Below are 25,661 nucleotides of genomic sequence, written 5' to 3'. Positions count from 1 at the left end.
AAAAAGTTTTCAAATCGGCTCATTAATAGCCGAGATAGAAATATTTCAGTGCTGCAAACCCATGATCTCAGCAGGCAGGCTCCACTGCCAAGCAAGACATTCTCTCCGATTGCCCCGTCTAGCCTATGCAAGCAAAATTCCTTCCCTGCGTTCTCCCATACCTGACTTCGAGGATCGCGTGACCCATACGTAACAGGCCCCACGTTCATTCTTTATTTTTTTGCTGCCTGCTTTTTTTTTTTTTTTCAGCGCTACACACTTCCGCCGACGGCGTCGTGCACGAGCTGTTGTCTTGTTCGCGCAGTGCATGATTTTGCTTGCTCCGCACAAGGAAACATCACTAGCAGTATAATTCAGTGCTACACTATCTGTTATCGCACAGATAACAGATGTTGTCTTGAATAATTCTCGAAGTCTCATGTCACCATGAGCGACGTCACACTGCACACTTTCCTAGAGTGCTGTCATCAAAAACTTCGAAAGAAATCGGGCTTCGGAAGGCCCCGTTGCACCGTGGATCGCTCGGCTATTCGTTAACGCAGTGCTGCCATCTTGGTATCATCGTAAAGAGGAGAGATCGGAGCTAAAGATAGCCGGAGTTACGTGTTTCTGCACTGAAAAATAAACCAGCAATTGCAAGCAAAAAAAAAAGGGAAATGCGGCATTGCAATTGGGCACAGTAGTCATGTGGGGTAAAGGGCGCGCTCCTATTGACTGTCATAGATTTGAATTGGCGATGAGCCTCTCTCGCGTTCATTCGCGCAGCAGCGAGCTGCGCTATCCGATCGACGTGATTGACAATCGTGGCAGCTTAACGTATCTGTTCTGGGATGATCCCTAAAGCAATCAAGTTTCACACGGCCCGCGCGTATAGAAGACCGGAAAAGGAGTGGAAAAGAGGGAGGAAAGCACTCGTAGAAGCGGATGCCACTGAGCTTGTTGACGAGGCATGGCCGGTGCACGTGGGTGACCGAGAAAGCGTGTCCGCTTGTGGTGCTGACGCAATTGTGGGATATGTTGACGGCGCGATCGTGGGTTGCGGTGACGGCGCGTGCGCAAGCGATGGTGAAGGCGCATCAGCGAGTGATGGTAACGGTGCGTCCGCGTGTGGTGTTGATGGCAACGCAACCTCGGCGAGAGCAGAAGTTTTCGCGTCAAATATTCAACTTCGAATTTCAGGTCCGACTCTCACTAATAAAGAGGTTGCGCGACGAGAGACAAGAGTGGACGTTTTGAATGCACTGTCATCCACCTCTGCACGACGGATGGATGCATGATGATCAAAAAGGCAACTAAAGTGCATGAAACTGCTGCAAGGAAGCGAAAAGCTACATCAAAATGTAAAGAAAATGTTTTGTCACAGGCAAAGGGCTGCATCCCAGGCCGGTTTTAGGTGCTCAAAGTTAATATTTAAATGTTTAAAACAAATGAAACTTTGAGCTCCGTCTTCTCAGCTTTCATTTTTAATGCGGTTGCTTTCAGTCATCCCAGCGCCATTTCACGACGAATGAAGACAAAATCATTCTGTCCTTTGCACTTAGATCCTGAAATATTGATGAGTGCAATAACGCTGTCCATTTTTAACTGCACCTCATAAAGAAATTTACAATGGATCTTTTGTAAAAGTCGTTAGTAAAACAATTTGTGCTCATTTCGGCATTTAACAAATAAAACGATAGCTTTGTTGCACAGAATTGGCCTTTGTGAACATGGCGATGTGACAATCTTGGTGAACTTTTGTGTAATTAATTAATTTGGGGATGACCATTAAAGGCTGTCAATTGTAACCTGAAAACTATGGTAGATAGCATAAAACTAATTTGTTAAGATATCAGCAGAACACCTTCATGCCAAATTTCGCCATTTTATTCCCATAAATAAAAAAAAAGTTTTCATTGCTACGTCCCCCCTTAAGCCTATTTCAACGATTTGAATGACCATCTGTGTCCTTCCTCAATGAAAACAACGGCCACTCAAGCGTTGTTGTTACTCAAGTGGCCAGAATTGGCGAGAATGCTGCAAAACGTGATACCACCACGCAATGTTGCAAAGGATTGGTGGTTACTAGGTTACTACATCAAATTTTTGTCACCTGAACCTGCATAGATAACATAATCTTACGGCTCTTGTTTGGCTGATGCGCAATCGTAATGCCGAGACCACAATGTCTGAGACATTCACAGAATGGTGGTGTACGGCAGTAGTTACCGAAATTTATGCTTCCAGCCAGCTAAATATTTGCATTTTAACGCGCACATTTTTAAAATAAAAAGTGCATTGAAATATGCATGCGTGTTACAATCGAAAATAATTCTAATCAAAATAAAAAACAAGACTGATTCATGCTAAAGAAAAAAAGCTCAATGCAAGGTAGCTACTGTCATCAAACGAATTTTTTTTTTTTTTTTTTTCATGCCTTGGTTGCGGTCGCCATTTTCCAGTTTGCTGTAAGTTGGCCTTTATAATGTATTAGATGGAACTGAAGATGACTGTGTGCTCAGTAGACAACGAAAAGGAGGTGTCGTCAGATTACGATAGTGACTAGCCACTAAGATTCAGCTGTGTATGCATCTGTGTGCCTTTGTATGTTCTATAACATTGTTTCAACATGGTGCGTGTCGACTCAGGTTTCTTTACATGATGTGCGCGGTAGAATCGGCACCACATTATCTTATTTTTCTTTAATTTTTTGGCGGTAATATAACTGTGCGTTACAATTGGGAGAGCGATAGAATGATGCAAATACAATAGAATGCTTCACTCTCTTGTGCAAAATAGTCGTGGGCCACTGGTAGTAAAATATATCTGAAGTGCTCGAATAAAAACAGCTGCCGTGGTGGCTTAGCGGGTATAGTGTTGTGCTGCTAAGCATGGGAGGTCGTGGGATAGAATCCTGGCTGCCGCGGCCGCCGTTCGAAGGGGTGAATGCAAAAACGCCTTTTTCCCGTGAATTGGGGCACGTTAAGTGGTCAGAATTAATCCGGAGTCCCTCGCTATGGCATGCCTCATAATAAAATCGTGGTTTTGCCGTGTGAAACCACTCAATTCAGTTGAATTCGAGTAAGAAACGGCGGCTGCGCTTGCAGATTCGAAATGACAAGTGATTGGAACCGGGCACCATTTTCAATTAGCTATATGATAACATGTTTCATTCTTCAGATGTACTATTCTAACAGAAATTTGCGGCTAGGTGTGGAAATGCACTGGGAAACAAGAATGACATTGAAAAATCTGATTTTCGGACCTAGTGCTGCTGAATTGTAAATGCTGACACCAGCTTCATTGTGGTTATATTTTGAGTGTTCTTAAGGGTGAATCCATAGATAGCGAACTACTGATTAAATGACCACTTTTCGCTGAACTATCGAGGTCGTTGTAGATGGGTTTGACTATTAGCTAAAATACCATGAGACTTCCAGTGGGGCCAGGAAGCATGTTAGTTGTTGTGGCCTAGTGGAAGCAATCCAGAGGACTATGCGCATGTGTCTTTGCAGCCCGTGACAGTGACGCCGGATGGGAAGATCCCCAAGCCGCTGGTGGTGCAGCTGCAGGATGCCAGGGGCAATCCTTCCTCGGAGGCCAACATTAAGATCATCCTGGGCACAGATGAGGCTATCAAGGTACAGGCCCAAACTGCATGGTCGTTGGCCATGTCATTTTGAATCTGCCAATTATATAATCTCTCTCAATGGAGCTAAGCAACATTGTGTTTGATCAATAATTGAAGGGAGACCAGATGTGAGCCCTTAATGATAGGATAATTCGCAGGCTACTTTGAACGAGATAGTTGTGGTGTCTCCGGCAGATATTCTCCTCCCTCCTTTGTCCCCTAGCAAACACTGTTTAGCATTGGAGACTGCACAACGCTGTTAGCATTCCCTTGTCTGCAGCTCCCATGCCTGTTGTACAAGAGCATCACCTTCTGTCTCTCTGTAGAATAGGCCTGCAGGCAAAACAAAACCAAAGAGCACTCATAAGATATTGCTGTGGATGGGTGAATACTGTATTTACTCACATGATGAATGCATGTTTTCCCCAAGAAATTTACCCAAAGCATGGGGTGTGTTCATTATGTAAGGAAAAATCCCCCCCCCCCCCCCCCCCACACACACGCACCGTGATTCGGTGTTTGTTGCAGTGTCCGGAGTGCTGGATTAGCAGCGAGATCTGAGGAATTTTGCCGTTCTGTAGGAAGCGTATTGTGCGCCTGGGTTGCGACAAACTAAACAGGTTTTTGTTGTCTGATCCATCTGACCACCGCACCGTCATTTGGCCGCAGGCAATGACAGCACGGCTGATGTGTAACATTTCTCTGCTGTTCTCTGCTAAGAGGCCACACCAGTGGAAAGGTTTCTCATTGCTCGAATCACACTGGTTGGTGCATTCGCCTGTATTGTTGCTCACAGTGTTGTAAAAATTGGTTACAATTTCTTTCTGACACAAAATACAATCAAATCTCGTTACTACGAACCCCACATTGACAAATTCCTCAAATTTATTAATATTTTAAAAATCCCCTGCCAGATTGCCTATATTTTCAATGTAAAGATATTTCAAAACTGCGAATTTCAATACAGCACATATTTCAGAATAACGCACATAGTTTATTTTCCCTTTTATAATCGAGGAACGTCATTGTTACAAATTCGGCTCAAAGTAACAGTGCCGCAACTCTCACGTAAAACAAACCACGAGTGTAGTAGCTATAATCATCATGTCTCGCCCCATTTGCTCGCATAATGATCGCACTTTTTTGTCAAAAAATATTGACGCAAATTCTGGGGTGCGATCATTACGCGGGTTAAATTCCCCGCGAAAAGAAAAATTTTTTTTTGCATCCCGTGTTTGCTGCGGGATGACACCAGGGCAGCAAACAGGTGGCTGCCGCTGTAACAGTGCGGGACACAAAAACAAAAATGGCGGCTGGCGGAGCAAGCCGAACGCGATTCTTTTTTCTTCTCTGGAGTACATTACATGCATTGTAACAGTTTCTTCCATATCAGTAATGAATAATATCGTTATATCGGCAAGTTTGTGGCAATAACATAGCCATGTCCACTTTGAGGGGACAGAAACAGATTGCGCTTAGCTGCCAGTGACATAGAAACACATGGCGGGCATGCTGCGGAAACTGCGGCATTTGTCTTCACTACTATCCTAATACGGCACGTTTCCGCGAAGGGTGGGCGAATATCTTCGCTGTGTTACAAGCATCGGCGTATGAATAAGATACACTTCTAACATATCAGTGGAAACGGCCGCTCGCAATTTGTTGCGTGCCCACGAGTGCAGACGAGAAGAATCGAAAGGCGCCTTTTTTGTTGTTGTATAGTTGGTGAACACAACCATTATAAAGCCTGCAGATAATAAAGCCAAGATTGGTTGTAGCTTTTTTTTTTTTCGTGGTAGTGCGGAAAGTTATGAAAGGAATGAAATCGGCATCTGCTTAAGAATGTTTGGTGCGTGCAGACCGCTTGGTTTGTCTTGAAAAGTCGTCCGCGTAGCATTAGCTCGACTTGGGACACGACATATCGCTGCGGCAAATTGGGGGTGCGATCATTACTCTGGAAAGAAAAAAAAAATCAAATTTTGATGACAAAATTCAGGGGTGCGATCATTACGCGAGTGCGATCATTATGCGAGTAAATACGGTCAGTTGTTATTATCATGACAATGTTGAGTGCCAACTGCTTCACCAAGAATGTCACGACAAAGGTTTGGCGATGTTCGCGCGAGATCCAACAATAATGAACGCAGCTAGCGAGATTGCCAAGAAGTGAAAGCAGTTTTCAGTGCAGGACAAATTGGATGTATTGCAGAAAATTAATACAGGGAAAAAGCAAATCGATGTGTGCAGACAGTGTGGCATTGCCCCATCGACTGTGGCGACCATTTTGAAAGACTGAGACAAGATTGTCAAGCTTCACCGGGAATCCTAACTCCCTCCTACAAGGAAATGACTGCGACTGGGGAACTTTCAAAATGTGGACCAAGCTGTTCTTACGTGGTTCAAAGATGCCAGACTGCAAAACGTTCTCGTGTCTGGCCCAATGTTCGAAGAAAAAGCCCGCGAATTTGCCGATACACTTGAAATAACTGGGTTCGATGCCAGTGTGGATTGGCTTTTTCATTTCCGCCAAATGAACGGAATAACTTGGCAGGTAGTCTCGGGCGAGGAAAAGGCTGCTGACAGAGAAGGCGCAGGTTCCTGGTACAATTATAATTTTCTAGAGGTGGCTGAATCGTTCTCTGAAGACTATATTTTCAACGCAGATAAGACAGCATGTTTTTATCATCTCCTGCCCTACCGGGCGATGCATTTCAAAGGGCAGCAGTGCAAAGGAGGGAAAAAGTCGCATCTTCGCATGACAGTTCTGCTCTGTTGCAATGCAACAGGCAAGAAGAATATTAAACCGCTGGTCATTGGCAAGTACACGAAACCTTGCTGCATGCAAAACATCATGTCGTTACCGTACGACTACCGTGCCAACACACGAGCCTGGATGACCAGAGAACTCTTGCTCTGCTCACATTGTGAATGTTTGCTTGATGCACGTTCACTTGGGGTTTCTACTGCCAAACAACATGTCCTTGCTGCAACCCTGGACCAGGGCATTATAAAGAGTGTGAAAACAGAATTTCGTAAGCACCTTGTGCAGCGGTTGATTTTCAACGTCCACATAAAGCGGCCGACTGCAATCAATATTTCCAGGCAGTGGAAATGCTCACAGGAACTTGGTGGAACTTGAAGGCGTCCACCATCAGCAACTGCTGGCGAAAAGCAGGACTTGTCAAAGCACCTGTGCAGCTTGAAGATGGCCTGGAGGTGACAGACAACAACCCAGGAGACATGTGGACTGAGGTGGACCTGCGAAGACCTATGTGGGTCGCACATTGCCACTATTCCGTGAAGTGCTGATGTCGCATGCGACCTTCACTGTGTCAGTTGTGCTGTGCCAGCAGTTTAGGCTTGGTGCTTTCCACCTATATGCAAACTTAACTTATTAACTTATCAGCTTAACGCATGGTGTAGTTAACAGCTAATCTCCCGCAGACCTTCATGCCGCTTCTGCAGCCATCAGTCTATCCTGCCCGGTGTGTATAATTTCCCCGCACTCTTTACTCTCCAAACTTTGTGCGATGGTTTCGGCAAATTCTTGTCACGGTGACACCAGTGTTGCCTTGCCAGGTGTCGGCGACTGAAGTTGGTGGTTTGATCACCAAGAAATGACATCGTCAAGCAAAGTCGTGATAAGAAGCACAACCTGAATGGCACTGTTTTACAAATTTTATAACATTTGTCACACAAATGATATAAAAATAGAGCAAGACACCGTATGGAATCCAGAACTCTGATCAGCGAAAAAAGATTGGCGCCACAGTGGCCCATTGGTGGCTTCATTTCTGGCATGTCTTGGCTACAAGACGTTTCAATGGCAATGTGACTTCTCACCGAACCTGAAACTATGGATTATAAGCTTTCAAATTGATGTTCATTCATATCCAATAATTTAAAAATTCCAAATGCTTAAATTCACTCTGAAGCAAGTACCAAATAGCATAACATTTGATCAAACATTCGAAAATAAGGAATATTCACTCAGTCCTTGTTTTTATGACTTTATTTCTTTTTGTGCTGGTGCCATCAATTATGTATTGAGATCAGTCTGATTAGCTAACTTTAATGATACGTTCCTTGATTAGATGACTCCTTGTAGCCTTCTTGACATTGTGTGATTAATTATTCATGTTTTCTTTCTTTTCATATATTTTTTTTGCACAGGTAGTTGTAAAAGCCTGTGCAATTGTAATATCAACAGAAATACAGTAGCCGACCGATTTTCCGGACCTCGCAGGGACCGAAAAATAGTCTGAAAAATCGAACAGTCAGAAAAATAAAATTTATTAGGCTTAGAGCGGCTTAAGAAAGTCCTTAATAATGCACTGCCTTCGAGGGCAGAGCATAGTGTGAAGGTGATCAGATTTGCTTAGCTTTGCGCAAGAGTGACGTTGTCTAAGTATACAGTCGACAAGAGCGTCACCGCGTTGCTGATGTCTGTTGGCAGAGATCACCATGGAGATCGAAGAAACGAGCCATGTTTCTTTGCACCACTATGCTCTCGTGAAGGCACAGCAGGTGGCACCAATCACACAAATGCGAAGGCACGCAAACACGCACAAAGATGCGACGTCTCCGAGACACGAAGAAACTACCTACATGTCTTCGTGCCACTTGGTTCTGGCAAAGACACAGGAGGTGGTGCCGATCACACAAATGCGATGCTGCACAAACATGCACAAAGACGCAAAGTCTCCCAGACACACCGGCTTTCTAGCGACCGAAACCTAAAGGAGAAAGAAAAAAAAATTGATCCCACATTAAGTGATTATGACAATAACTGACCAAAAAACAATAACAATAAGATAAGGAGGAAGTGCCATCCCCTGGGGTGTTTTGTCGGCCAAGGAAGAGCGGGCATGGCCTGGGGATTACGTGCGCGTCCCAATCTTGAAGGCTATAGAGCGGGCCACTTGAAGCCAAGCTAGCATAAAATCCAACATGACGGCCTTTAAGATCAGGTAGTGTGGCTTGGAATGAGCGATTTAGTCTGGAAAATTAAACTTCGGCACCCAAATTCGTCCAAAAGATCAGTCACGAAAATGCATTAGCTTTATAGGAACCCTGACGGTGCATTTATGAAATCCGGAATATCCAACAAGTCCGAATTTTTGGGGTCCGAATAATCCGTCAGCTACTGTTTAACAATTTTCTTCTATTGTGATGTGTGTATGTGTTCATTTTCGAAACAGTTCAAAAGGGATGAAAGACATGGGGAGAAGCATATACAGCCGCCGACCGTTTATTCGGACCTCACGGGGACTACGGAAATGTCCGAATAAACAGGTGTCCGAAAAAACAGATTAAGAAAAAAAATTCCTTTATTTGCATGTACTTATTCGGGCTCGGCAGTAGGCGGGAAGAAATTGTGAATGCGCCGTTGCACGCTTTTCCGTTTACGCGCAATCAGATAAGCCTGAATCTCGGAGTGGGTCGTACGGTCACTATGGGCGGCTGAAAGCACAGTCACTGCTTGTACATGCTGCGCATGCGATGGCAGCGTAGCACATGGTGCGTCATCTTCCGACTCAAGAGTCATCGTCCGGCGGTGCAGCAGAAACCTGACGAATAATCTCGCCGTCGTCGAGTTTTGTGCATGTCAGTACAGCAGTATCAGCACCTGTGAAACTGTCAAACGAAACGGTGTCCAGAATCGAAATGCAACCACTGCGCAAGTCTCGGCAGAACATTTTCGCCGTCAGTAGGGAGCACATCGGAAGGCGACAAATCCTAGGTCTCCCGGCACCTGCTTGCTGGCATTCCCCAGCGCAGTATGTGCGGGAACTGTTGGTGCCATTAGACACTTGGCGCTATGTTTCCGTATGCTGCGTTGCATTACCGCAACCTCGACACAGCACACAAAGCAAACATCACCACGCCGTCATGCCGACGTCAGTCGCACAAACGAAAAACTGGGCCTACTCGCAGCGTTGTGCACGAAGAAACAAACAAATCAGCTGCTGAATTGTCTTGACATGGCATACTAGGCTGAGACTGGAACTGCTAAAGCTACAAACCAGGCAGAAACGATGATGATGAGCAGGTATTTGCAGTAGCGCCACTTCGTGGGGCAGCAAGGAGGCTCCATTAAAAACAGAAATGGCATTCAGCAAGTCGAATCATGCAACGGTCAGAGTCGGTGCATGGTGCTCTCGATTGAGTTGGCTCTCGGAGTGTCCGAAAAATCAGATGAGAGGTTGCAAGGCGTCTGAACTTTCGGAATTTGTTATACATTATGGTCTATGGGGAGAATGGCGGTGCCGCGAAGCAGACTGAATAATCGAGCATGTCCGAATTTTTGGAGTCCGGAAAATCAGTCAGCGACTGTAGGACAGGTGCTTCTTCCTGCCTATTGTGCTGTTTCAAAAATGCGTGTTGACAAACCGGCCCAGTTGTCAGTTTTGCTGCAGTGTGTGCTTGTTTTTCCATTTTCCTGAGTCCTCATAAGTACCCTGTCTGATTATATTTGCAGTCACATAATATTTGTGCAAGGATGACAATTATCTGCTGCATGTTTATACTGCGCAGAAATGCACGTCCACAGTGTTGATAATCCGAATATCTATGACAAGCACTGATTTCATCATCACTTCACTTCTCTTGACTGCATAGATGACAGCTGCTAAAAGCAGCTGGTATCTATGCATTGTTCAAGGCTCATTGTTCAAGGCTCATTGTTCGAGTACATAGTTCTGTAGCACTTGAAAATGCATTTCTCTTGCATTGTGTTGCAGGCAATACCTCCTCAGCAGCCAGTGAAGACGGACTCCAAGGGGAAGGCTTCCTTCGGCATCCTCACACTCGCCCTGAAGACCCCGTACGTGCTACAAGTGAATGGATTGGTCTGCCTATTGCAGCCGCATTCAGCACTTCTCTCATATTAATGTGATGATCCTAACTTGTTCAAGCAAACCATGTGTATCATCACTACAGTTGGTCTCTGATACAGTTAAACTTCGTTATAATGAAGTTGATAAAGTCTTGAATTCACTTTGTTATGTGAATATTTCATTGGATTGAAAGTCAAGGTTTTATGCAAGTAAGTTCAGCCGCAGATGGATGTTTCTTACACAGATAGGGCCGTAAAAAGTTTCGAATTATCGGGCAATCGGAAATGTGAATCTCGGGAAGAATGAAAAAATATATAAATTTGAGAGCCAGCGATCAGAGATCAAATTTCATGACGTGTCGACAATATATTCACATTGGCAAACCAATCACAGCTGTGGTAGCAGAAATAATGCTTTCGTGTCGACTCTGCCGCCGCAGCTGATAGTACCGCCCAGCAGCAGTGGGACGACACTATCAGTGGGCTGCTCTTCATACCACCCGACCAAAACAGTGTCAAAACACATTGGACGCAGCAAAGAAAGCACGCCCCCTTGCGCGTGTGGTGAAAGGATGGCACACATTGAGCCAGCATCCTCGGATTACGCTCGCACGTTTTTCCTCGCACTCACAGCACACGGTGCACAAACCGTGACAGTTTCTTATCACAGTTGGACTTTATACAACAGTCATGTGACATTGACAATGACAAAAATTCTGCTGGAGTGCCCGTAGAATTCCTGTTGAATTAGTCCGTTATGTCCCGTGAGCTCCTTATGCCTAGCGGTGCCACTGGCAAATGTGACTAATGGAAAAGCTCTGAAAAATCAGGCGTTCAAGAAATTGGTTCGCGAATTTATTGAAAACAATTTGTACGTGCACTATACTCACAGAAAACACTTATTGCTGTGAAAGTAGTTTGTTAATTACTTCTGTGTGTTCTTGGCCCAGATATCTTGCATGGCATCCTGCTCAGGTAGGAAGCTCGCGTGTTGCCTTAGGATGTTGATCGCGTCAAGGACATCACGACTGTTGCGCATGGGGGGATCGCTGAGGTCTTGAGCATCAATTTCATTCACTGACGTCTTCGAAGTCCTTTATCCCTAGCATACCCCACACGATGGACGCATCAGTAACCTGTTCCGTTGCGAGGATGCAAGAGTCAGCGTGTCGGTAGTCGTCAAGGCAGGGATGGAAGTACTGCGCCAATTGCGCCATCTTGCGCCGTACCGTGAAGCTGCACCAACCTGCGTTGGAACACTAATTTCGAATGAAGTCTCCAAAATTAGCAGGATGCGCTTGTTCAGTGGCAACCACACAGCCATAGACATGCATTGGTTAGTACTTAGCCCTGCAATCCAAGCCTAATACCGGTGTCACACGCACACTTCTGACTGTGATCAGGGCCAATCCGAATCGAGTTTGATCCGGGTCGGGTGTTGCTACACAATCATTTGCGATCATGGTCCTGCGGGATCCAGATATAGGCGATCGCGATCAAGGGGCTTGATCGCGATTGCAGGCTGACGCCTGAGCCCTCTTACGCAATATCCTGAAAACGCTGAAAACAAGAAGTGAAGGCAGCGCAATAAAAAATTTGCAGTTCCACCGGAAAGGCGAAACACCGATTGCGATAGCAAATAGTTGATAGGTGTACAAAGTATAGTAGTTTTATTGGCCATATAAATTTGTAAACATTCTCTTACTAACTAAATTAACAATGATAGAATATGTACCGTATTTACACGATTGTAAGTCTACCTCTTTTTTTTTAATTTGAAAATCTAAAGTGGGGGGGTCGACTTACATTCGAAGCCAAAAGAAAGCCGAAAAAAAAAAAAGCTAGACCAACGGGATATCCGGGAAGGTACAACGTAGTTCCAATTTTATGTTTGCTCTACGGCCCCACCCTTAGCTTTCCGCTATCCCGCGCGTTTGTTTGCTTTTCGGAAGGGTTTTTCAACATTTTTGAGAGTTTTACAGTGCACACAGCCAATACACAGCACTCATGTGGGGGTGTCGATAGTTCATGGAAGTGCCACTGTTCCATTTGCAGCGGCACCCTCAGAACAGCGGTGCTTGCGGGGAGTATCGATAGTTCATGGAAGAGCCGTCTTTCCTCCGCCGTAGGATGCTTGCGCTTCCGTTTTGCGAAGGCATGCTTCGTCGAAAATTTCTTTTCGAAAGAGCGACGATCCATCACTGACCTGGGAGATTTCAGAAATCCGAATTCTGTAAGTGTCAAATGAAGAAAGACGTCTGCGTGGTTTGTGAAACAGACAACTGCGGTCCGCTGCGGTTGCCAGCTTGCCCACTGCTGTAGCAGCAACAAATGGCGAGACACCTTTCAGCACGGCAACCAATTGGAGACCCGCTTTCATCGCAGGGCCCGTGTGACCACCTCTAGCAGACCCGCACTTTTTTTGTGCTTTTGTGTGTTTGTTACAAGGTGGCGACGACCGAAGAATTCAGAAACAGAATGGGGAAACTTCAAGCTTTCGAATGATACCAAGATGGCGGCGTTCGGTGGCGGGAAAGATGAGTTAGGGCTTCACGAACTGCGGTGATTTTACGTAATTTAAAGCTGTTTTCTTGCCCTGCACGCTGATAAATTAATTATTTTCTTGCTCTTTTAGTGGGTTTTCAGCCAAGCCATTTTAATACAACGTAGATCAAGCGTTGCGGATACCGAAACGCGTCGTTGCCAAAAATCTATTTTTTGTTGCGATTTTCGCAATCTGATCCCCGCGTCCCCCCTTAAAATACCTTACAGGCCTCAAAGTGAGGCATTGAGTAAGAGGGGCAGTACATAGAAGATACATAGGATATATCCCATCTTGAAACCTCAGCAGATTACATACATTCGCAGTACCGCAGCAGCGTTGACTGTCCGGCCAATCAGTGCCTAAAAACGGTGCAAAGCGACGAGCTCAGAGTAGCGCATGTGCACAAAGTTCACTGGAAGTGCAAGTTGCGTCTGCTATACATGGCATCACCCCTGTCGTGATTAACTGAACTTCCCTGCTTATCGGAGACAGCAAGTGCGCGTGAACACGGGCTCGTCTTAGGATCTAGAAAAAAATTATCAAAGCCCTTTCTGAAAGAAAGATTGTTGAACGCCACGCTACCCAGACAAACTGTATATATCTGCATTGCATTATGCGCATTCCCAGCCGTCGCCATGTGCAAGCCGCAGGTGCAGCACACGGAAGAAGAGGTGGCCGTACACGAATGTAAGCGCTAGTGCGATTGTGCCCGTAAGGCCGATCCTGTGTATCGGCAACAGCATGCAGAAGCCATGTGGGAGATGCTTGTGCAGTTGAGATGCCTACTGGTCTTGTGAGCGTCAGCGTGTACATCAGACCGAACATGTCTTGTTGTGACAGGGAAACATTCCTGGCAAAAACGATGAAGACCTTAAAGCCACATAGTACACTGATCCTTGTGTGCGGTGACTTTAACATATGATGCGGCAAAAGAGTACGGCAAATGGATGAGTTTCATGCTAGATCATTACTCATTGAAACTGAAGACGCTATAGAAACACATGACGCAACACCTTTCCTGCATTAATCTCACGTTTTCAAGCAAGACCGTGTCACGTTACGATGGCAGGACCTCTGACCATTTATTACAGCGATCATAAGGCAATACTGGGAAAGTGCGAGTGTATGTGTGTAATCAAGCGGCTACATGATCTAAAATATAGGCTATGCAACTTAACTAAATGTGTCTTCATTCAACTTCAACATTCATAATATACAATCCTAAACAAACAATCAAATCACACATGCATAGCATCGGGTTGCTCAACATTTCTTGGCTTCATTGCATGGTCGTTGGCTTCGGACTTTGACTTTGATTCAGTTTGCATAGGGAGAAAACTTTGCATTCAACCATCTTTCTTTAAGAAAGGTGCTTTGATTTTTTTACCGGTTCATACGTTCCCGGAAAAATAGATTTTTCGGCACCAACATGTAGTACGTTGCCAAATTTCGATCGTATGATAACATTTTCTGGCCGCTAGATACCGTGCAAAGAAGAAAATGCACAAGGTGCGCGTGGTCGAGAACAGTATATAGATGCCCGCCAAGGCAGCGTCACCGCAATACAACCCCGCCCTTCCCATGTAAAAATTCCGGCGCACTCTCAGTTTCTCATTTCAGTACCAGCAAATCTTCTCCAGGGTCCATTCACAGCTAATCCCACCAATCCTATTGCGATAAGCATTTTCGCCTATATGTTTCACAGTGCATGGTGCCATCGGAAGTGTAGCGGACGCTTGTAATAGCTGATACGAGCTGCCATTCCCTGCTGCAGACTACGATCGTAGACGTTTTCCTGCTGCTAGATCCCACGTGAACAAGAAAAGGCATGAGGGGCGCGTGATCGAGAACAGTATATAGCCACCGGTCTCGCGTGAAATCGCCGGTGTGCAGTTTCTTATTCTGGTACCAGTAAACCTCTGCCTGGGTCGTCACACACTGCATTCACAGCTATCGCCGCCAAACCTATTGTGATAAGCATCTTCACCTATCTGTTTTACAGCGCATGGTGCGTAGTGCCATTGGTAGCGTACTGCACGCCTTTTGTAAGTGATAATCCAAACTTGCCGCTGTTCCCTGCTGTAAGTGGCACGGCACGATGTGGGTATTATGTTCAGCTTCGGCGGCATCCGGCGTCGCCTACCAGATCGATTTCGTTTCGGTTTCCCGTCGCCATCTTAAAACACCATGCCATAAGAAAACGACAAAATGTGTCTAAGGCCGCAGGAGCACCACCATCTCGACATGCGTCGGCGCCTTGTGCTGCAACAACGATCCACGCGATGCTTCTCATTACGTAGATGTCAACAATATTCAGTCGGTAAAATCTTTTACTTACTTCGGATTGTACGTTCTTCCAGTTAGGAAATTTTTCTCGCGGCTCTTTTTCCCAAAGCAAATGAACGAAATTCTACTGTATTTGTTGCTTGTTCACAATGAAAAAAAAACAAAAGAACTCGACTAGTATTAACATAAGCCTATCAGCATAAGTGAGCACTGATCACGGAAAGCCCTCGCTTATTTTTTTCTTGGCCACAGTTACTTGGCACATGCGGTATGTAATTTAATGGGGGTTTCTGAGAAACCTGTACGGGTTCCCTTTGTAGCTTCATGATACAGTTGGGTGGATGATAATTTTTCCCTGTCATAAATTTTACTCGCCTTACAGGCTTTCGCAGAATTGATCTGCCATAATCAGTAGTATTCTGCAAAGTCAAATAAGGAACACCTTTTTTCATGTGCCTCAATTTCACTCATATTAACCTTTACCAAGCTGCTTCAAAATGTGTATTTACTCCTTGGAAAGGACAATTGCGAAAACCTGCTTCAATGTGCCAAATTTATTGCTCCCAGAGCTGCTCCAAGACTTCCGTGGTTGCTTCCATCATCCCTGTCCAGGTCAACATTCTCTGTAATAACGCCGTCGCTGCGAAAATGCTGCCAGTATTCCTGGAAGGCTACCTCGTCTTCCTGCGTGATGTCAAGCATGGACATTGCACTTACGCCTTGTTCACTGCTGTCATCTTCTGTAAGAGATGTGGCAACGACTTATTGAAATTCTGCTTCTCTTAAACAATTCCCAATCATCTGTCGAGATGTAGCCTTCCAAGACGTAGACAGCATTTTCAATGCTTGGTAAAGGTTTATGTTGGTTGGGCATTCCAACTGAATATCCAGAATGAGCTTCTCACTGAAGCGGTGGCAGTGTGCGCATTTCACACTGTTGATGATGTCCTGGTCGAGCGGCTATATGAGTGAGGTGTAGTTTGGGGGACGGTACAGTCGACGACCGACAATTCGCACTCTACAGGGAACGCAAATAAGTCTGAAAAAATGTCTGAAAGAATGCCAAAAAAAATTAATGTATCTAAAAAAGATTATTTCATTTACGTTTTAAAGCCCCTGCGCATGGAAGAAGCGGTCAATTAATTTTTGCACGCATTTCCACTTATGTGTAACCAAGTCCACCTGCATTTCTGCCAATTTTGTGTTGTATCTGTATGCTGATGCAAGGACTGCTAAGGATCAAGTCAGATCCGCATGTAAAGGCTCTGCAGCAGACGGCACATCATCGTCATCCGAATCAGAGTCGCTGTTTGGCAGTGGGAGAACTTGGTCAATTATTTCGTCACCGTTCAGTTCGGCATACGACGACATTGTGCTGCCGACGTCATTTGAAGACTATCTTCAAATGTGACGGCAGCAGGAATCGGCACACCACAGCCTAGCAGGTCATCAATGATGTCCACATTTGAGCTTGCTGTGATAGGCGATAGTTTAGGCTCTTAAGTTGTGGAGCCGGGCTCATACGGACTGGTACTCAAGACTAGTTTGGATAAGGACTGCAAGGGCACCGTTGTTGCCATTTGATGTGTACTGTCAATAATTTCACGAGAAAGACTTCTCAGAGCCAGCAGAGCACTGTCTGGAACTCATACTAAACAAACGAACAAGCAGAGAATGGCAGAACGTTGTCCGGAAAGCAAATTCAACAAATAAGAGTGGGCCATGCGCAGTGGTGCCGGAATGAGTGATGATCGCGAAGTTGATGGGCCCTCAAAATTGACGCAAAGCCTCCATGATTGGTATTTGCTGTTAAGTCTCTGAGGTGCAGTGCTATGACAAAGGCAAGGCCTCAGGGATTTCCATCTAGTGCATAATCTCTGATGCCATGCTTGATGTTTCGTTGAGGTTGCCAGAGGAGATAATGGTGGCAAAGGCGGCATACGCTACAGCCACTGACAGAGTCTGGATAATCAAATGTAGAGCTGGTAGCTGTCCAAAGTATCGGTTGTGTTTACACATGAAGTCCGTGGGGCCATCGGCGGTGCCGCGAAGCTGTCCGAATTACTGAGCATGTCTGGATTATCGGTGTCTGATATTGGTGCGTCAGCTCAATGTCCTCTATGTTGTCAGGGGTACAGTTATCCAAAAAGAGGCATTCATGTTGGCGAGCACTCCTCGCTTCCTCATTGAATCTCTGCAGCCACCCGCGAAAGACCTCGCACATCATAGAGCGTGAGCTCTGCGGTATTCCAAAAGGAGTGGTGACACCCTTTTTCTTCTCTCCACTCGAGATTGCTTCCAAGATTGCTGCCTTATCCTCAAGTAAGAGGGTTTTTCACTTAGTACTAGTACGGCTGCTCACGTTTACCATTGCTATTGCCACACGAGGCAGTGATTTGGCCACAACAAGAACACCAAACCGGGTGCTGACACCACGCACACTAGGAATACTGAACTACACGCGGCGTAGCATGCCTGATACACTTTGCTGACATGCGTGCCCCCTAGTGCGCTTACTCAACACTGCACTGCGAGTTAGACCTGCAGAAGCAGGCGGCATGCAATACTAGAATTCACGAAGGATTAAGAGGCCAAAACCAGCTGAATTTGCCGTTACTGGCAAAGGCGCTGCCCCACTTCGAGATTGCTCTTTGTTGTGTGGCGCCTGATTGGAGCTGTGCTTGTGCAACCAACATTTAATTCAACTATTTGACCACCTGCATTTGCGGCAATGTTAATTTCTTGTCTCATAATCCATTCATGACGGCAGGGAAATTTATTATATTAAAATTGTATGTAAAACAATTTGTTATATTGAAGTTCAGTATGCAGTCGAACCCACTTATAACAATACAGTCAACGACCGATTTTTCGGACCCTCTAGGGAACGTAAAAACCTCCGAAAATTCAGGCAGTCCGAAAAAATGCGTGCATGCAAAACAACGCACCTTTTTTTCTTTCTTTCTCAGATCTAGAGGTTGTGGGAGATATAGGTTTCTCCTCCGTACTCTTGGGACAAAGGAACGACAACACAGTAGTGCAAACAGTCACAAGGGCATTTATTGCACCTTTCATAGATCAATGCCAGCTAGCCGGGCTGCTATCCCCAAAACATGCCAATGGGCGCGCGACAAATCTAGAAGTCCGACTTACCGCGACCGCATTGCGAGCGAATATGTTCGCCCCATGCTGGATCCCAACGCCTGGTCATTCGCGTGTACAGTCACGCGAATCGTGGCACGTTCGAAGGCGGCCACGCGAGACGGTCTCGCAGAAGCATGGTCGGCGCACGCGCGGGCGGCACGTCCGCTCCCGCTCGCTTCCCGAACCCCAAAGACCAAGCGCCTTCCCTTTCGGCGCCCAAGTAACCCCGCAGCAACGCGACACTCGCGCCATCTCCCGCACTGCGCCTCAACCACTCCGACCGCCGCGGGCGAAGCCGCCCTGCAGGAGACGAGCTATGCGGGAAAACTAGATCTCAGGGGAGGCGTGAGAGTCACGCATCCCCACAAGGTAAAGGGCGAAGTACCAGGCTTCCGAAACCCTGCCAAAGCATCAATGAAGGTGCTATAAAAAGAGGCGTTCAAAAACTCTGTATGCAGCCGACTAACATTTTATTATGTACATGTGCATCGTGGGGCAGCCAGTGTTATTGCTGCAGTGGCTTGAAGAACTCGATTGTTGTTTGGACGGCGTTCCGGTCGCATGCGATCATATTCGCCTCGATCTGAGCAAGGGTCATGTCAGCACTGTACACCGATGAAAGAGACAACAATGCTCGCATCAACTCGGCGCTTGTAGGCGGCGCAGGCATTGGCTCCTCATTTTCAACATCGTAGTCTTCTGAATCCCCCACAACCTGACCGACTATTCCCTTGTCAGTCAGTTCTGCGCAGATGTTGAGCTTGTTGTCAACGTCAACAAACTGTTCAAAAGTTATTTTCGTGGGCACGGTACTGCTTTCCGCGCTTCGATGCCATCGGCGAGGAAGACGAAGACAGAGTGGGGGCCATCGAAGGCAAGCGAAATCCTCAAGTTGTGAACCGTGGAGTTCGCTGACGAGCGTCGAAGCACCTAGGCCTAGCGTCGCAGAGCACGCTTGACACAACAGCACAACCACACACCATGCTAGCCAAAACGTGGCCTGCGCAAACAAACGAAATAGCGCCGCTCCGGAAACTCTGCCGGAGGCGGAAGTGCGGCCATTTGCGGCGATGAACATAGCCAGCGTGGCCAGACCAAATCGGTGTGTGACGGCTAGATTCGGCTAGTTGTGGTTCAAAGCGGCGATATGCTTCGGCTGCAAGTCGGTTTCCTTCGGAAGGGCGCTGTGCGAGGAGCCAAAGGATCTTCCGTCGTGTCAAAAAGTCCGGAAAATTGGACGGCGGGGGGTTCGAGCGTCCGAAACTTCAGAAGTCCGAAATATCAGGCATGTCCGAAAATTTGGGCGTACGAAAATTCAGTCGTTGACTGTACTGGTTTTAACAATATGTCGCTTATAGCAATGAGAAGCTGCTGCACTGTCAACTTTTGTATGTTTTCCATGGTGAAATAGCCCGCTTACTGCAATGCTCCGATGCCGCATTATCAGTTATAACAATGAAGTCGGGCTGCTGGGTGTCCGAGCTGAAAGGTAGTGAAATGCGAAATCCTTAAAAAGAAAAAAAAGAAAACGAGAAATTCGAGCCGCTGCATGACGACCCACTGCTCTATCAGCCGCCGCATGCTCATATTCCAGCCTTCTCCACGCACCTCTCTCCCATCGCATTTTCACCCCTCCGAGCACGCGTGAGCTGCACCCATAGCTCTACGCGTGGAGGGCTGAAGACAGGGAAGCTTCCTTGTGCGGAAGAAGTTATTGAATATGTACGGAACCTGTGAAAGGATGCTGTGCCATTTCGCATAAAATGACCAGGATGCAGGCACGAGCCACGATGAGAAGGCATACAGTCGACGATCGATAATTCGGACTCCATGGGGAACGTAAATAAGTCCGAACTGTCAAATGTCCGCAGAAACTAATGTACCCAAAAAGGATTATTTTATTTACATGTTACCGCCCTTTTGCAAGGAAGAAGTGGTCGATTCATTGCTGCTGCACACACTTCTCCTTACGTACAACCAAGTCCACCTGTATTTCCGCCAGTCTTGTGTTGTCTCTGTATGCTAATGCAATAACTGCAAAGGCTAGAGTCAGATCTGCATGTGAAGGCTCTGGAGTACACGGCACATTATCATCATCATCATCCGAGTTAGAGTCGTAGTTTGATGGTGGGAGAACTTGCTCACTTGTTTCGGCGTCGTTCAGTTCGGCTCACGACAACACCGTGCTGTCAACGTCTGCGAAGTCTTCAAATGTAACGGCTACAGGAATCGGGGCACCGCAGCCTACCAGGTCATCAATGGTGTCCAGATTTGAGCTAGTTGTGGTAGGTGGCAGTTCAGGCTCTTCAGTTGCGGAGTCACACTGCGAGGGCACTATTGGTGCCATTTGACGCGCACTGTCGATGACTTCACGAGAAAGACTTCTTGGAGCTAGCAGAGCGCTGTTTGAAGCACATACTAAACAAACAAATAAGAAAACAAGCGCAGAATGGCGGAACATTGTCATAAATGTAAATTCAACAAACAAGAGTGGGCCATGCACAGTGGTGCCGGAATGGATGTGATGATTGCGATGCTGATGCGGCCTCACAAATCAGGCAAAGCCTACAAGATCGGCATTTCCAGTAAATCTCTGGGGTACAAGGCTGTGATCAATGCAAGGCCTCAAAGATTACCTTGTAACGTATAATCTCTGAGGCCATACTTGATGTCTCGTCGAGGTAGCCGGAGGAGATAATGGTGACAGAGTTGGGGGCATGCCACAGCCACAGACGGGAGTCCGCATAATCAAATGTAGAGCTGACACCTGTCCAGAATATTGGTCGCGTTTATACATTATGTGTATGGGACCATTGGTGGTCCCGCGAAGCTGTTCGAATTACCGAGCACTATTGCCTCCACAAATTTTAAAGTGAGCAACAGGTGGACTGTAGGGTTCATGCGGTGCAACTGAATGCGTTTGAGAAGACACGCATTACTTTGGCAATGCTTGCCTCTTTGTTACTAGGAGGTGATCCTCGCTTTTCACAGATTTGATGTCCACCTGCGAAGGGGGAGAGAGTTTATCCACACACAAATTGGAAATGCTGATTAGATGCCGATGAACTTCGACATGCCGATGAACTTAGTCATGCTGATGAGCAGGACGGTCAAAGAAAGAGGAGCTCATAGTGTGCTTGCCAAAGTTACAGGTGTCGAAAAGTAATGCTTCACCGTGATGCTTGCGATAATGGAAGACGGCATGGAAACAGCTGCCATGCGTTTTCTTCAAGAGGAACAATATACTGAAGGCCAACTTCTCAAAATGCATACATGTGAGAGCCCAAGGAAGAGATTGTATGCTGATTTAATGTATGATTGGGTCCAGACTGTCTGGGGACAATGACCTGGCACCCTGCTTAACCTGTTCCTTCTTGCTATTTTTGCTATTTCGAAAAAACTCCAATAAAGTTTACCCTGTGTAATAAATGAACCCCTCAACTTTGCTTCGGCATCTCCGTTTGTCGGGTTCTCCTTCCCGTGCTCTTGGAACAAAGGAACGACAACACAGTAGAGCAAACAATCACAAGGGCATTTATTGCACCTTTCATATATCAATGCCTGCTAGCCGAGTTGCTATCCACAAAACATGCCGATGGGCGCGTGACAAATCTAGAAGTACGACTCACCGCGACCGGATAGCGAGCGAATATGTTTCCCCCATGCTGGATCCCAGCGTCTGGTCGTTCGCGCGTACGGTCATGCGAACGGTGGCGCGTTCGAAGGCGGCGACGTGAGACAGTCTCGCAGAAGCATGGATCGGGGCACGCACGGCACGGCACGTCCGCACTGCTTGCTGACCCGAAGCAAAGAGGGAGCGCCTTGTCTTACCCGCACCCAAGTAACCCCGAGGCAGCGCAACACTCACGCCATTTCTCGCACTGCACTTGTACCACTCTAACTGCCACGGGCGCCAGGCCACGCGGCGAAGCCGCACTGCAGATGGGAGCTATGCGGGAAAACAAAATATCAGGGGACGAGTGAGAGCCGCGCATCCCCACATCCCCCCAACCTTAGATCACTTCTTATTCCGGCGAAACATGTGACACAGTCTAACATCAACCCGTGCTTCGCGAACAAGATAGTACACGCAACAGTGGCCGCGCTGAGGAAATGTCCACACGCTGTCCATAGCATGCGAGCCGACATTGTCCTTGGGTACACCGCTGGCGTCCGCCGGTCACAGCAGCAGCTTTGCAGACTCGACGGCACGATTCCAGGCCAGGACTCCGGAAACGGCGACGCAGTAGTCGGAAAGAGCAAGCGTCGCTCGCGCCGACGCGCACTCCTGGCGAGAGCCGCATTAGCTGTCGGTCACCGCCGGCTCTTTTCTCCGCCGCCGAGAGTTGCGAGCTGGATACAGGTGGCCGCCGAAGTCGTCGCTGCGCTGAACTCACCACAGCATCACCATTGCCCGGTGGCTCGATCGTAGTCCGGGGCAGCAGCGCAGACGATGTGCAGGTGACGGCAAACCTGGGGTGACTCCAATCACGCTGCGTACACTCAACACAGTCAGCAAACACTAAAGTAGTGCAAGGGAGAGGAATTCTGCATGGGCATCGCCCACGTGGTACGATGTTCGACTCGGCTAGCAAACAATCGGGCAGCTACTCAGATGCTAAGTTCACGTGAACAAAGCTCGCTTCCTTGAGTCGAACGAGGAATTTCAATTCGTGCGAGGCTAACTAGAATGAGGGAAGCAAAGTGCAACACCTCAACGCCACAGTCCACCAGGTTGTGTCCCTCCACGTGCGACAGGCAGCTCCGTAAAGCCTTAGGCCTAAAGCGTCGCTACCCTAACAACCGGCATCCAAAAAACAACACCCAGAATAGGCGCAAAACAGGCAGCTGCGAGGAGACGTCAGCTCTGTTAGGTGGTCCTACCCGCTCGGTGCACACAGCATCCGAGTTGACGGCGCCCACCGTCCCAGACGGTGTCGGAGCGCCCGGTGCCAGGCTGCAATACCAGTCAGCCCGTAGTGGCACCCGTGGCCCGCGGCCACCCGGCTCCCAGAGCCGCGACTTCATCCGAGTCAAAGAGATAGAAGAAGCTATTTGCATAAGAAATTCGGACCACCCACGAGGCTTCCGTACTCACTCGCTTCAGGTTTGGCACTGCTCCGCGAGCGCTAAGCCTCGCTCTCCCAGGATGCAGACCACATGGCTCTTGTACCAACGAATGCCATTAAAAAACACTTGCAAGAAGGCTTAGCATGTTGGCATTTTCAAACACACTACAGCCACCGTCGCCTCGCTCAAGAAAGCATGCCGCCAACGCTAGCGATCAAAATCCACGCTAGCCCTACGCTTCGGTTCAAACAAAGGTCTCAAACGAAGCAAAACTCTTAAATCTATCGTCCCATGCCCCAAGAGCCCCACGTTGGGCGCCAGATGTCGGGTTCTCCTCCCGTGCTCTTGGGACAAAGGAATGGCAACACAGTAGAGCAAACAATCACAAGGGCATTTATTGCACCTTTCATATATCAATGCCTGCTAGCCGAGTTGGTATCCACAAAACATGCCGATGGGTGCGCAACAAATCTAGAAGTACGACTCACCGCGACCGAATAGCGAGCGAATATGTTCGCCCCGTGCTGGATCCCAGCGCCTGGTCGTTCGCGCGTACGGTCACGCGAACGGTGGCGCGTTCGAAGGCGGCCACGTGAGACAGTCTCGCAGAAGCATGGATCGGCGCACGCGCGGCATGGCACGTCCGCACTGCTTGCTGGCCCGAACCAAAGAGGGGCGCCAGGCCACGCGGCAAAGCCGCACTGCAGATTGGAGCTATGCAGGAAAACAAGATATCAAGGGACGAGTGAAAGTCTCGCATCCCCACACGTTAAAAAATAGTGTTTTATTACGTGAGTATATTGTCGCTGACAGGGAGCATTGCATCCAAGGGTGTGGTAACCTTTTGACCAAAAACAAGCTGGAATGGCGTTACCTGAGTGGTCTCTTGCAATGCGGTATTGTAGGCGAATGTTGCATAGGGTAGTATCTTGTCCCATGTACGGTGCTCTAAGTCTACGTAAATTGACAACATATCGGTCAGCGTCCTGTTCAATCGCTCGGTTAGCCCATTTGTTTGTGGGTGATAGGCAGTTGTTTTCCTGTGGCTGGTATGAGTCAGTTTCATAGTGGATTGCGTCAAATCGGCCATGAACGAAGTTCTTCGGTCCGTGATAATAATTGCAGGGGCACTGTGTCGTAATACTATCTTGGTCACAAAGAATTCAGCCACTTCGACAGCCGTTGCACTGATGAGAGTGGATGTCTTGGCATATCGGGTTAGGTAATCCGTGGCTACTACAATCCATCATTTCCCTGATGACGATGCCGGAAAGGGACCGAGCAAGTCCATTCCTACTTGTTCGAACGGGGCTCCTGGGGGTTCTATTGGTTGAAGGTGGCCTGCTGGTTTTAATGGAGGCGTTTTGCGTCTTTGGCAATCCCGACATGTTCGTACATAATGCTGTACTGAAGTCAATAGCTTTGGCCAGTAGTACTTAGCATGAATTCGGGCGAACGTTCTGCTCACTCCGAGGTGTCCTGCTGATGGGTCATCGTGACAGGCTTCCAAGATTTCGGATCGCAAAGCTGAAGGAACGACGAGTAGAAATTTCTCTGTGCTGTGCTCAAAATTTCTTTTGTACAGGACACCATTTCTCATCACATACGATGACAATCCCCGGCAGAAAACTCGCGGAACATGGACGGGGTGTCCCTCGAGGTGCCTGATGAGTAGGAGCCACTCAGCGTCAGACTGCTGGTGTTCGGCCATCTCAGATGTGGTCACGGCTCCAAGAAACGGAAAGTCGTGTCCATCTTTCACAGGAGCAGATTCGACTGGCGCACGTGATAAACAATCAGCGTCACTGTGCTTGCAACCTAACTTGTACACGACCGTTATGTCGTATTCCTGCAGCCTCAGACTCCATCTAGCATGTCGTCCAGAAGGATCTTTCAGGTTTGCAAGCCAGCACAATGAGTGATGGTCGCTGATTGCTCGGAACGGTCTACCGTATAAGTATGGTCGGAATTTTCCTATGGCCCATATTACTCCGAGGCATTCTTTTTCGGTGGCTGAATAGTTGATTTCAGCCCTCGAAAGAGTGCGGCTGGCGTATGCAATCACTCTTTCCTCTCCGTTTTGCCATTGAACGAGGACGGCACCGAGTCCTAAATTGCTGGCGTCTGTGTGGATGTCTGTTTCCGCTTCCTCATCAAAGTGCGCAAGG

General features: G+C 47.3%; 1 protein-coding gene across 2 annotated transcripts in view; it reads left to right on the top strand.

The window, feature by feature from the left end:
* The window catches only part of LOC126521661 (structural maintenance of chromosomes flexible hinge domain-containing protein 1-like), a 383,191-nt gene that overhangs the window by 222,343 nt on the left and 135,187 nt on the right, over positions 1-25,661 (top strand). For both annotated transcript variants that reach the window (XM_055065801.2, XM_050170378.3), the window contains exons 31-32: positions 3,495-3,620; positions 10,354-10,436. In XM_055065801.2, the coding sequence (XP_054921776.1) occupies positions 3,495-3,620; positions 10,354-10,436 (209 nt within the window). The remainder of the gene's footprint in view (positions 1-3,494; positions 3,621-10,353; positions 10,437-25,661) is intronic.

The sequence above is a fragment of the Dermacentor andersoni genome, chromosome 6 (assembly GCF_023375885.2).
Source record: "Dermacentor andersoni chromosome 6, qqDerAnde1_hic_scaffold, whole genome shotgun sequence".
Lineage (NCBI taxonomy): Eukaryota > Metazoa > Arthropoda > Arachnida > Ixodida > Ixodidae > Dermacentor > Dermacentor andersoni.
Note: the sequence above shows the minus strand (reverse complement) of the source record. Positions and strands in the feature narration are given on the sequence as shown.